We start from the raw sequence: 12,882 nt of genomic DNA, 5'->3' as shown, positions 1-12,882 counted from the left end.
GGCACCAGCTGCAAGAGAATCTCAAAAATACAGTTCTTAACCTTTCTAGCCTTTGAGGTCAAAGAGAGCTGCTAAAAGGGATCCACGTCTGTACGGAATGAGCCATTTGTGCAGTTACCACACACCCCACCCCACCCCCAGGGATGCTGTGAATTAGTGATCCCCAAATTGTGTTTCAAGGAACCCTAAAATTTGGCCCACCCACCTAAAGGTTGCCAAGGAGGAGGAAGAGACCAAGCGAGCAGGGTTTCCTCTGGAGCAGCCCCACGTTAATCTGGTCACCCGTTGAGTCCGTCTGTAGTTTGTCTAAAGAAAGTTCTCTCATTTTTGGGGTCTTTGTTTCCTTTAAGTTTCAAACCACTGCTAACCTGCATCTCTGCCTCAGTCCTCTCCCTACTATCTTTCATGTTAGATAGGTTATAACAAATACAGCCCAGCATTTCTTTCCAGAGCAAATTAGTTAGTTAGGGAAAGTGCTGCTAACAGGCCCATTCATATGAGAGTTTTTTAATGTGAAGGTATCACCCCCTGAGAATATGCCTTTGAGTTGTTTCAAAGCTTTTCCAACATCTTCGCAGAAAACCTCCACAGTGGAGGGCTACCCGGTCATCATAGCCATAGGGATGAAGGGACTGGACACATTTAATTACTCTTTGACTACTCTATTTCATTGAACTTCAAAAACAAAACCAGCAGTAGCAGAAGACAGTGGTTACATAAGGTTAAATTAATCAATGTGTGCTAATTAAATAATGGTGTACCTACACCATCGGTGCCTGTTTCAGATGGTGGAGAGCTCCGTGGTAAGTCTCCCCTACTTCGGTCTCCGTACTTTCGGTGTTTCGCCACGCAGACTAAACTGAAAGGAAACAATCTCTACACGAAGTGGGAGAGAGACAAAGCTGTTACCTCCACCTATATGGGTCGCCAGGAAAAGATCTTGGTTGGAAGCTTTTCCCCTGCAGCTCCTCTCGAACACTTGCCAGCCCGCTGCGTATGGCCACGTAGGGACCCCAGCACATCCTCGCGCTCAGGGAACCTGGGCTCCTGCCACCAACCCACCGCTGCCCTGTCTTCCATGTGCCTTGTGTATCTCCACCCCAGAAACTGACCGGCAGCCCAACGTGGCTTGAAAGTACTAGAAGCTTTCTTCATGTCCCCAAGGCCATTTGTCAGGTTGTTCCCACTTGCTTAAAATAGGCTTCAGGCTATTTCATTTTTGTCATATTTTGCATAGTTTTCTTATACCTTAAAAAAGGTGAGTCTGTTGAACTATTCATAATGTTTAAATTCTTTAAAAAAAATGAATTGCATATTTATTGTTGACTATCTTGAAACTTCAGAAAGGTATAGAGAAAAAAAAAATTCCCTGTAACCTCATCATCGCTTGAACCGTTGTTAACACTTCATACATATTCTTCCCGCCTTTTTTCTATGCGTATTTTACATAGAAACAATTAAATATTTCATTGGCATTTTAAGTTTTAGAAACTTGCCTGTGATTTACTGTTACTGTGAATAAAAATTTTCAACTCACTGCCCTAATTTGGCAGATGATACATTTTAACATAAAGAATATAGAATCTTCCAGAATTATTATTCGAGTTTCACCTGTAAGCTGTGAAAGTCTCTTTGGTTCACGAAATTGCCTTGTAGGGCTTTTTCCTACCTCCAGCTATAACACATCAGACCAAAAGTAGCGGCTGCAGTCATCATAGCATTTTATTAAGTCTAATAGTCAACTTTTTCACCCCAAAGAAAGAATTTGTTTCTTTCTTTTCTGTTAGACACTTCTATCCCGATAACATTCAAGAAGTTAAACACGAAGAGTCATGGCTTCTCTCTCCTGTCAATGGACCCATCCCTCCACTGTGTTAGCCAGATTTATGAAATATATAGTCTCGTATGCAAAACAGAGTAAGTCTGTAGTGTATGTCGGGTATGTGGATTAGAATGGGTTTGTTGAAATGCACGATAACCCAGAAACATTTGTGTTTTGAAAAAACATCTGGGCTTCCACCGTGCACTGTTGTGGAGTACTTGTAGTTTATACGTGGGCATATTTAGATAAGTGGAGTCACAAGTCTGTGTAAACAAGCTACATTGATTATGAGAGCAAATGTGAGCTTGGGGATATTTGTGTTCCTCAAGTATGGCCCTGTGTGTTCCTCACGTAGGGGACTGCTTTCCTAGAAGTGGTAAAAGTGGAAACCCTCATCTGTAATGTTTCATGACTTGCCAGCTACATCATCCCCAAGATCCTTTGTTTTAGTTGTTCTTTTTATTAGAGATATTTCTAAAGGGAGGAGTTCTGCATACTAATAGAAGCATTACATAGTACTTTCAACAGAAAGAGTCACTGACTATTCCAAGTAAGAATAAAAATTTCTGATGGCATGGCATTTTTCAAATATTTCCACCATTCAGTGATCTAGTTTCTGATGGCCAAATACACCAATAAATGCTACTTGTCGTACCTATACCAAAAGTCATGCTGGACACATATGTATTTTGTAGGCTTTTCCACTTAGTCATTTGCTGTGACCATTTCCCCTTGACATTAATTATTTTCCTAAAAGGATGTTTCTTACTGTTCCTTTCATAGGAACGAAGAGAGCAATTCTTCGTGTATGGGTGGAAACCCACAGCTAGTGAGTTTGTGCTGTTCCCATGGTTGCCAGTGGCTTTCTAAACCACCGGCTTGCTGGCCCTCAGATTTCTGTAGTAAGTTTTCTTAGGGATTAGCCTGAGGCGGGGAGGTGATGCGAGGGACCTCTGTTCGTCCCCTTCCTCGCCTCCATCGTGTTCCTGACTGGAGCACCTTCTCTCCAGCACATTTTCTCCTTTACCTCACTCACCTTCCTCCTTTTAAATTCCTGAATATTCTGTCTTCATTCCCTTTAATCAACAGTTCTTCCCAGTAATTGGTTCCTTTTGGAGGGCCTCCTCTTCTGTCAGCATCTGCTTGCTTTGCTGACAGATACCTCCATAAAGGGCCAAAAAGTGGGAGCCTGATACTTTCATAGACAAAGAGTTTATGGATGAAGGTTTCTGCCCTAGTTTCCAGTGCCCTTAACAGTGTCTGTCTTCAGACGGAAGTGTCCCCTTGGTGCCTTGGGGAGACCTCTGTTTTCCAAAATCTGTGTTCTTCGCAGCCGCCTGGCCCTCTCCTCACCTGCTTTCCAGCCAAACTGAACTCCCCCCTACTTCCCAGACATGTTTCAAGCCATTACCTTGCTCGTACCATTCCTCCTGTCTGGACATTTACCTTCCATTTCCCCCATCAAAACCCTACCCACCTTTCAGAGTCACGTCTTCATGCTCTATCCTCCAAGAAGGGAGATCACGTTCTCTGGATCCCTCCACCAAGAGGGGCTCCACATTGCCTTGATCGTCCTTCTTCTGTTGGTGTCTCCAGCATGCCTGTATTTTACTGATGTCAGTATCTGCCCCATCCCCCCTACTACGTGGCAAGCTCCTGGAGAGCAAGGAGTATGTCTCTCGTGTTTGACTCTGGAAAGCACCGGACACAGTTCCCTGCACCTCGAAGGTGCTTGTTAATCATTGGCCCATGAGAATTTTTAAACTTCTGATTTGAAACCATTGATTCTCCCCCAGTTAATGTCTTTACATTTTACTTATTTAGTGCTCCTGCAGAGTAAGTTTAAAAATTGTGATGGCTTATATAAAAGGACAAAAATGACTTATCTTGGTTATGTCTTTAAGCAATGCCCAAAGAGAAGTTGGTTCCATGTTGAGATTTATGCTGAGCTCATGCTGTTGCTTGTTGATTTTTTCCCAGACTAGTAACATAACTTGCCTTAGAAGAGTCCTGAGCCATAGGCCTTCACTCTGATTTCCAGAGTCTTCCTCAGCTTTGTTAGTCTGCATTGTTGTTCTTTTGTGTGTATGAGCCTGGGGACCTTGGCTTTTGGAATAGTATTACATTGCACATCAAATTCTGCCTCAAAAGAATTTTTCCTCCACAATTTTCTGCATTTCTTGAACAGGTTACAAAATGTCACAATTTAGTAGGGCCAATTATTAGGTTTTCATTTAATGGGCAGTTTTAATGTTCTCAGAGAATCTGAATAGTAATAGCATTTTAAACTCCTGCATTCCGTTTAAGGACTCACAACCAGTTCTCTCTTTGAGCACACCTAGTTATATTTTTGGGTATCATTTAAATTCAGGCTCCCAATCTGTAGGAAAATCAGTGAGTTAATGAATAACCTCATTTTTAAAACTTTTCAAATATTTTACCCTAATTATAAGGCATATCTAGTGACATTAATTTGATGAAATCCCAAATCATCAGATTGTGCAGAATAGCCCTTACTAAGGAGTCATTTAGAGCATTTTCAGGTTAACAAATGTACTGTTTTTTAGGGCCAGACCATGGCTTTGCTTACTATGAGAAAAACTTTCTACTGTTAAGGTTTGGGGATTCATGTCAGTGTAGGTCAACTTCGTGCATTTTTTTCATAGTTGTGTTTGTTCACCATGTTTTATTTAGCCTGTTAAATGAAAAGCATTGCTACTACTAATAAAATCACCCCTGACATTTGCATACAAATTCTCATTGGTTAATCACTCCCATGTGCACTGTCCTCAGACTTGGGGAGCCTCACAGTCGCTCTCGGGTCATACGGTGAGTGGAACCAGAGCTGGTCAAGCCCACGCCCAGTGACCTTCCACAGACCATTGATGTGTGTTCATGTAAACCCTTTGAATCCTGGGGGGGAGAGAGGGACAAGATGGAAGATAAGCCAACGAAGCGATGACTGTTGAGTCGTCTGCAGCTCCTAGACTGTCCTCTGGGACAACAACAGCAGATGAGTTCTCCAAACGCATTGTAGCTGTATGTTTGAGAGCTGTAGCTTGAGAGAAACCCACAGAGCAGGCATCATCTCAGCACGCCCTATAATCCAGTTGCCTCTGTGTGGTTCTCTGTTTTCATCCTTGTCCCTCTTTATCCTAGTCCATTCTCTATCCAGTCTTCAGCTGCCACATAGTCAGGGAAGTAGAAATCCCTTACAAGCATTGCTCACTCGATCCTCACGGCCGTGCCAAGTAGAAATCTGAAGCCCCTCACTACTCCTTCAGTATTTGGACCAGGGACCAAATTAGTCCTCGAACCTGGATCTCCTGGTTCTGCTTTTCTGTTCATGCCCCCTATGCTGCTCTTCCTCCTTCAGGTGCATTGCGCCTGAGCATGGTCCTCTCTCACCCTCCCTCACCAGCCAGAAAGTTGTAGGTGTCACATGATATTGGGCTGGCCAGTCAGTAACTGGAAATTTATTCTCACATTTCTCCTCTCACTGGACCAGTATAGAAGCAAATCGGAGGCCTCACATGTATTCTTGGCCAAAGCTCATGACTGTGGAGTACAAAAATTAAAGTCTTCCCGGGATTGCTCATCTTCTTAATGATTTCTCTGCTAGACGCACAGTGGAACTCAATTACTACCCGTGGACTAAGTGATATGATCCAGCTATATTATATAACACATATATATATCACAAACACAAAGACATAGATCAATGACATAAATCCAATTGAATATATAACCCAGAGGGGAAGAAAGGAAAAAGAGTAAATGTTGAGGGAAGGGGTGGTGTGAAACTGAGTAGAAAGGCCTTTCCCTTCCCGAAGAAGCTGTGCTGGGCACAACATGGAACCTGTTAGAGAAAACCTCACCCAGGACAGCCTTGCCCGCCTTGAATTTCCACTTGTGTTTCACTTCCACTGCGCCCTCCCCCAGACATGAACTGCTTTGCTTCTGTTGCAGATGGAGGCTGGGGCAGGTGCAAGGGATTTTGATGACATAACATCCCATTGCGCTGTGTGATGACTTAATGGATTCAGAGCATCAGGATGTGCTCTCCTGTTTGTAAATTCAGGGGACCTGTTGAGCACCTTTAAAATTCAATGGAGCAAGTGCTGCAGCTACCAGGAGGGAGCCTCTAAAACCAGCCCCAGATGCAAGGGACACATCCCACTGACCCGTCCTAGTTCTAGGGAGCGTCTTCTCCTGTTTCCGTGTCTACCTGAGACTGCCTGGAGTGGCCCCCACTGCCCATCCCATTCTGAACCCCTTAGATTGGAGGCTGGGCCATGGTCCACATGGATGACTCCCTCCCTCGTGCCTGTCTCTGCCTGACCACTGTGCTGCGCTCACCGGCCCAGCCGAGTACTAGTCCTCACCTACAAAACAATCAGTTATTACTGAAGCCTCTTGGGAATCTAGAAGCCAGGGCCTTTTCCCTCAGTTTCCAAACCAAAACACATATGATTTCTTAATCATCATTATCGTCCTGATTGCTGTTGTCATCTTAACTGCCATGTATTTTAAGAGCACTTATATGCTAAGTGCAACATAATCATTACGTAATTTCATTTCGTTTAACCCTCAGAGCAAACCTATAAGGGAGGCATTATTATTTTCTTTTACAGATGAGAAAACTGAGGCTTAGAACAGTTCAGGAACTTGCTCAAAGTACACATCTATCAAGTCTCAGCTAGACTGCAGCTACTCCTGTCCTTCAGCCTTAAGAGCTCAGCTCTCCTTGCCCGAAACCTGATACCAGCTGGGTTCTCATCATGCAGTCAGCCTCCAAGGAACATAAGTAATGTATGTGGTCAAACTAAAATGTCTGTTTAAAAGTCAGACTGTGCTTCTATTCATATGTTCCATGTAGATTACCACTGATGTTCTCAGTCAATAACTTGAGAATCAGAGTTTTAAGGACATGTGGAAGGCTCATGTTTACCAGCTCCTCTCTCCTCAGATGGGGGGAAAGTGCCACAGTGGGCCTCAACTACCCCCATACGTGTACCGAGGCTGTTGTATGAAGTAATTTCCTTAAGGCACATGGAGATTGCTACCCTTAAGACCACAGGCAAAATAGCAAAAGGGCCAAAGAGGTCTTTGGTGCTCTCCAGGTCTTTGTGCCCAGCCCTTTCCTTCCATTCTTCCCTCCCCAGCCCCCTGGGCCCCTCTCGTGTTCCAAATCTTCCCCTGTAACCCCCGCCAGGACAGCCTGTCCCAGAAAGGCATTCCCCAGTGAAAACTCTCAGCCTATGAGACAGTAATCTCTGCTACTGGAAAAAGCAGTATAAGGAAGGTAAATAACATGAAGATTTAGTCTTGAGGCATAGCTGAGTTTTATAAGAAGAGTAGAAATGGAGACGGGTAATATCATGAACTCTCTAGACCTTTACCTCTGCTTAGACCAGACCACTGTTTTCCAGGCTGTATTGTATTTCTGTTCACATAGCCCCCTCACCACTCTGTGCCTTTCCCCCACATCATCTTTCATCAGAGCACGTAGCACATAGACCTGGAATCCTATCACATACTTGGTGGTTTATTGTTGTCTCCCCCTGTGGCGTATAAACTCCTTGAGAGTAGGAGCCTAGTTCTGCTTGCTGCCATAAACCCAGCATCTGCAAGAAGGCTTGGCACATAGTAGGTGCTTAATAAATATTTATCAAATGAAAAGATTGACCACTTATGCCTCTTCTGAGAGAGGCAGCTTTTACTTGAACCCAGTTTTTCTGAAAAGAACAAATTTAAGAAGCCATCAGACCCATGGTTTTACTGCTATTATTACTTGAGATGAGGTGATATTTTTTTCTTTAAAAAGCCAACTTAAAGTTGATATAAAGAAAACAGTTAAATAAATACTAGTTCAGGTGGTGCTCAGGTGTGGTAGAGTCAAGAAAATGGTATCTTGAGTGTCTAGAAAACAGTGATTCAGAAAACACTGATCTAACAAAATCCACCATTATATTAGTGGATATCCTTCATGTGAGTAAAAAATTATAGGGGTCTACATAATTCATCTTGAAATAATTATGAGCCAACCTTTTCAATCTCACATGATGCACATTGTGTTCATGGTTCTTAGAATTATTTTTGGCTTTGGGAATTATAAGTAATGTGCATAAAATTAAAACCAAAACTTATCCACATTTAGGCCAAATATTTCCCCTTTTAAGCTGTTCCCGTAACTTTGAAGTCAGGGGTAAACCACAGGCTTATGTTTTCTTATAATAATTTTTTTAATATTTGAGTCCAATGATACCTGCTAATTTGGCTTGTAGTGATGGGGTAGGCTCAAGAATATTCAAGAACAAATTGTGCCATAGTATTTAAGTTCTTCCTAATCTTACAAAAATGAAATACCACAAATTACTGAATTTTAATATGTCCTGAATCTCCAAGCAAAAAAAGAAGGAAGATAACACTACTGACTAATTTAAACACTAAAAAAGTAGAAGGCAGGAGGTAGGAGAGATAATCCCAAGTGAGCCAAGCTTGCCTACCTATTATTGATTTTTATTAAAATCACAGTTTTATGGGGTGGGGGGACATGCTTTGTGGTGCCAGGTTTGAGGGATCCTCTTTGTTAAAACCTTCATAAATGAAGTTTAAAAATTGAGACTAGTTTCTTTTGGAAGCTTCTTAGTTGCGGGGGGGGGCAAGGGAACAATAAATAGGGATAGAATTACATAGTTAATAAAAATATCATTTTTTATATGCTTGAAAAAAGGCATCTTGTGCTCTCCATGTAGACCTCCAGTCAGTGAGCCTGTGTACTTCCTTTTCCCTGCCAGATATTTGTTCCTGGCTAGAAGACATTTTGAGATATTTATTTGATGACACACACCTGCTGGGTAGATGAAAAGCAACTGCTCCCAAGGATGACCTACTTCAAGGGTGCAGTAAGCTTCTGAGGACTTTGGCAGGTTGTCCTTAAATCATTTGAGCGCATCTTGATATCACCTGTTGAACATATCTAAGACTAGTACATTTCCAGACTCCTTGGAGGCAGAGTTGCTAACCCCAGGGAAGAGGTATCAGAGGCAGTCACAACTCTGTAAAAGTACACTGGGACAGGGAAGACAGACTGCTTTACCAAACCCACCCCGCATGTGCAGTGCTGTTCTTGGTGCTTGGGATGGGCACCTGCCACCATGGAGTGGACCATCTAGAAAGCCGATCTGGTAGGAATACACGTAAGTATGGTCCAAGGTAGAGATGGGCCCAAGATAGAAAGAAGGTTTGGAGGACAAGGGTCGGAGATGAGGGAAAGTGCCATGAATGAAATTCTGATGAAGTGTTCTCCTGGGAATGGACCAGACAGAGAGAGATTTCCAAATGAGATCAGGGAAGAGCACGGGATGTTTGAAATGCATGGAGACATTGTCACCAAATGGGCCTTTGAAGCCAACTTATCTTTACCTGTTCATTTCCACAGGCATTTACTGAGCGCCAGCTACTGTGGCAAGGCAGGGTTAGGTGGTAAAGATGCACGTGTAAAGAACTTGTATCCCTTTCTCAATATGCACAATCTCGTGAGAAAACACACCTAAACAAGAGTTTTTATCATAAATTTTAATGTGATGGATACTAGGTATCTATTAGTTGATTAATATTAATGAATCTACTTAATCTCTCTAATAGATTAATTAATCTATTTAATGTGACAGATGCAGTCGTACAATAGATGTACAGGAGGAGTTCTTAGCCCTGTTGGGCTTCCTGGAGTTGGTGATGCCTGGCCTGAGCTCTGAAGACAAAGCAGGAGTTAGGCAAACACAAGAAAACAGGGACACGGAGACGTGTCTTGTGCTCAGGAACTACAAACCGTCCAGTTTTATTCCAGCACAAAAGGCAAGGCGGGAACCGGTGGTTGTGCCGGTGGGAGTCTTAGAGAGGCTGCGTCACTTCCCTGCCCACCACTGTCGGGACCACTCCGAGCCAACGTAGTCAGCATAGGAGGACCGTGCTTGCCGTGTAAATGGAGGTTCGAGGCAAGTTTCTTCACACCCCTTGTGCCCTTCCACTGTATGGAATATCTAGAGCTTCCACTGTGGGGACGCTGACCCACCGCAGAGGAGCTCTGAATCATGACTGAATTGGGGCCTTACAGGTTGATATACAAGGAATGTTTCTCCATCACTTTTATCTGCATGTCTAAGAGGACATGGTTTGAAAGACTTGGCTTCAAATATGCCCTCTGCATTCAGGTGTCCTTCCCTCCTCTCCCAGTTATCTACTGCTCTGTAATTAATCACCCCAAAATGTGGTGGCTTAAAACAACAGTCATTATCACTCACAGTTCCTGTGGGTCCGGAAGTGAGGAGCAGCTTGGCTCGGTGTCCTATGACTCTGGGTCTCTTGTGAAATTGTCTTCAGACAGAGCCTGGAGCTAAAACAGTTGGGAAGAGACAAGAGCCTGGAGCAGCTAGGGACTGGCTGGGCATCTTGCCCTTCCTCTCTTCATTGTCTCAAGGCCTTGCCACACAATCTCTCTGTGAGCTAGTTTGGGCTTCCTTACAGCATGGTGGCCTCAGGCTCAGCTGAGCAGGACCCCAACGATAAGTTCCAAGAACAAGACTGGCAGAAGCTGCACGGCCTTTTCTAACACAGCCTAGGAAGTCATACGGCGTCACCCCTGTGGCATTCTATTCATTAAGACAGTTGCAAGGGCCCACCAAGTTTCAGTGGGGTGACACATAGACTCTATCTCTCGATGTGGGGATGGCAAGGTTGTAGAAAACCAGTGGGATGGGAAATACTGTTGTGGCCAATTTTAGAAAATACGATGTGTGACACACCCTTCAAGAATATTTCCCTCTATTCACATAATCCTTTACCTGAATATTAATTCACCCATTGTTGTGTTTCCTGCAACCTTTCTTGCACTCTGACCACACCAAAATCTAAAGCTGCAGTGCACAGGCACAAACCAAAAACTTCCATTTCCTGAATGAGAGTCAATCCCCCTGGTGTGCAGTGTTCCTCACAAGATGGTAACACTTTATAAGCTTATATCCTGTTGCCCCATCTTCAGAGAAGCTGTACTTCGATCAGGCACTGTTACAGCCAAATATGGCTCAGATCTTAAACTGAGATGCCTCTTTTCATCTAACCAAAGCAGACTAGAGACTCACTAGTGAATGATTTGAAATCTCTCCTTTTATTTGCCATGCACTTGGACGATTGATGGTGCTCTCATAACAAGTTTAGTTGGTGGCATCTATCTTGTGGAGTACTGCATATTTCAGGGAGTGAAAAAAGAAAAAAGTAAAAAAAAAAAAAAAAGGCCCACACTTTGGGCTCAAGGAACTTTAAAAATGGAAGCATTAGCATGTTCTTGGTAGGAAATCTTCTGATGTAAAGTTAAACTATTGATGTAAATTTTACATTTTTAAATAAGTACCATTACAAGTGTGCTGTCTTTAATGAGGGCTTTAATTCCACTTTTTACACATACATAGTGAACAGAAGTTGAGTTCTTCAAATATTCTGTTAAAAATGTATGATACATAAGCACTGGATTGGAGGGTTTTTTTCGCTCTTGGATAACCTAGAAAAAAACAGCTCTATTTTAAAATCCCTTCCAGTTCAAGAGTTATCCAAGCAAATAGTGTTGACCAGGTGTTGAATGCACCACTAATAATAATACTACCCTTTCATAAAGCTAAGTAATCAGGAATAATGCTGAAAATAAGAAGGCAGTCATTTATTTACTCTATTTGGCATTGTTAGTACTAATAATGCATTTCAACACAGTGGAACCGCTAGATAATGCCTCTGTGACTTTTATGCAGCTTATTGTTATTTAAATGAACAGTCGACTGCACTGTAATGAAGAAATGCATGCTTTTCCCAACTCAGTTATCAACCAGGATTCTAGGAAAATGAGAATTTGTGTCTGCTTTCATTCATGGAGCAAACTGGAGGTCACTGTTTTCAATATGAACCTTTTTTTAGCTTTTCAACAGTGAATAATTAGGAGCCGCTGCTTCTGAAATTACCTGTATTCACTGTAGAGAAGGAAAGACTTTTATCTTCCATGATGAAATACATTTTCTCATTCAAACTTTGTCATTCTTTTTTTAAATGGCATTTTACACCGCTGAGTCAATCCTAGGTAGTAAAATAAAAGAAATATATTTTTTGTGCCACAATAGCCTTGTTTATTCAATTTTACTTCCTTAAATTTCAGCTCCTCCTTGAAAAATGATCCAAATGCAAAACTGGCTTTCAAGCCGTTGAACATATAAAGCAATTATCCACATAGAATACTTTACACAAACACACATGTTCCTTGCACTTTGATTTAAATTGAGTTGATCCCTGATCCTTGTAATTTAATGATTATGTGCTTCTATTGTGTTTTTGAACAGCTTTATTGAGATATAATTTACATATCCTACAATTCACCCATCTAAAGTGTACAGTTCGGTGGCTTTTAGTGTATTCACTGAGTCATGCAACCGTCACCACACTCAATTTTAGAACATTTTCATCACCCCAAAAAGAAATCTGGTATCCATTAACAGTCACTCTCTGTTCCCCACTCCTGGCCCCTGACAACCACTAATCTACTTTCTGTCTCTATGGATTTGGGTACTCTGGGCATTTCATATAAATGGAATCCTACAAAATGTGGTCTTCTGTGTCTGGCTTCTTTCACTGAGCATAAGGTTTTCAAAGTTCATCCATGTTATAGCATGCATCGGTACTTTATATCTTTTTATTGCTGACTAATATTCCATTGTGTGAATATACAAATTTTATTTATCCACGTAGCAACTGATAGACATTATGAATTATGCTGTGATGAGCCTTCACATCCAGTTTTTTTGTGTGGACATATGTTTTCATTTCTCCTGGCTGTAGACCTAGAAGTAGAATGGCTGGGTCGTAGGCTCAATCTGCGTTAACATTTTGAAGAACTGCCAAACTGTCTTCTAAAGTAGCTGGACTGTTTGTTATTCCCACCAGCCATGTGCAAGGGCTCCAATTCTTCACACCCTCTCCAGCACCACTTGCTGCTGCCTCTCTTTTTGATTACAGTTATG

The 12,882-nt window shown here is 42.3% G+C and overlaps 1 protein-coding gene across 11 annotated transcripts in view; it reads left to right on the top strand.

Annotated features, from left to right (window-relative positions):
* The window catches only part of VTI1A (vesicle transport through interaction with t-SNAREs 1A), a 340,605-nt gene that overhangs the window by 238,147 nt on the left and 89,576 nt on the right, over positions 1-12,882 (top strand). For 2 of the 11 annotated variants that reach the window (XM_081823541.1, XM_081823542.1), the window contains exon 9: positions 6,457-11,075. The exons of the other annotated variants lie outside the window; for them this stretch is intronic. In XM_081823541.1, coding sequence (XP_081679667.1) covers positions 6,457-6,460 — 4 coding nt within the window. In that variant the 3' untranslated portion in view covers positions 6,461-11,075. Of the gene's footprint in view, positions 1-6,456; positions 11,076-12,882 lie in introns of those variants that run through there. 11 annotated transcript variants of the gene reach the window in all.

Source organism: Leptonychotes weddellii, chromosome 6 (assembly GCF_054177405.1).
Source record: "Leptonychotes weddellii isolate Sample4059 chromosome 6, ASM5417740v2, whole genome shotgun sequence".
In the NCBI taxonomy this organism is placed as follows: Eukaryota; Metazoa; Chordata; class Mammalia; order Carnivora; family Phocidae; genus Leptonychotes; species Leptonychotes weddellii.
The sequence above is the reverse complement of the archived record's forward strand: the minus strand, read 5'-3'. Positions and strand labels throughout refer to the sequence as shown.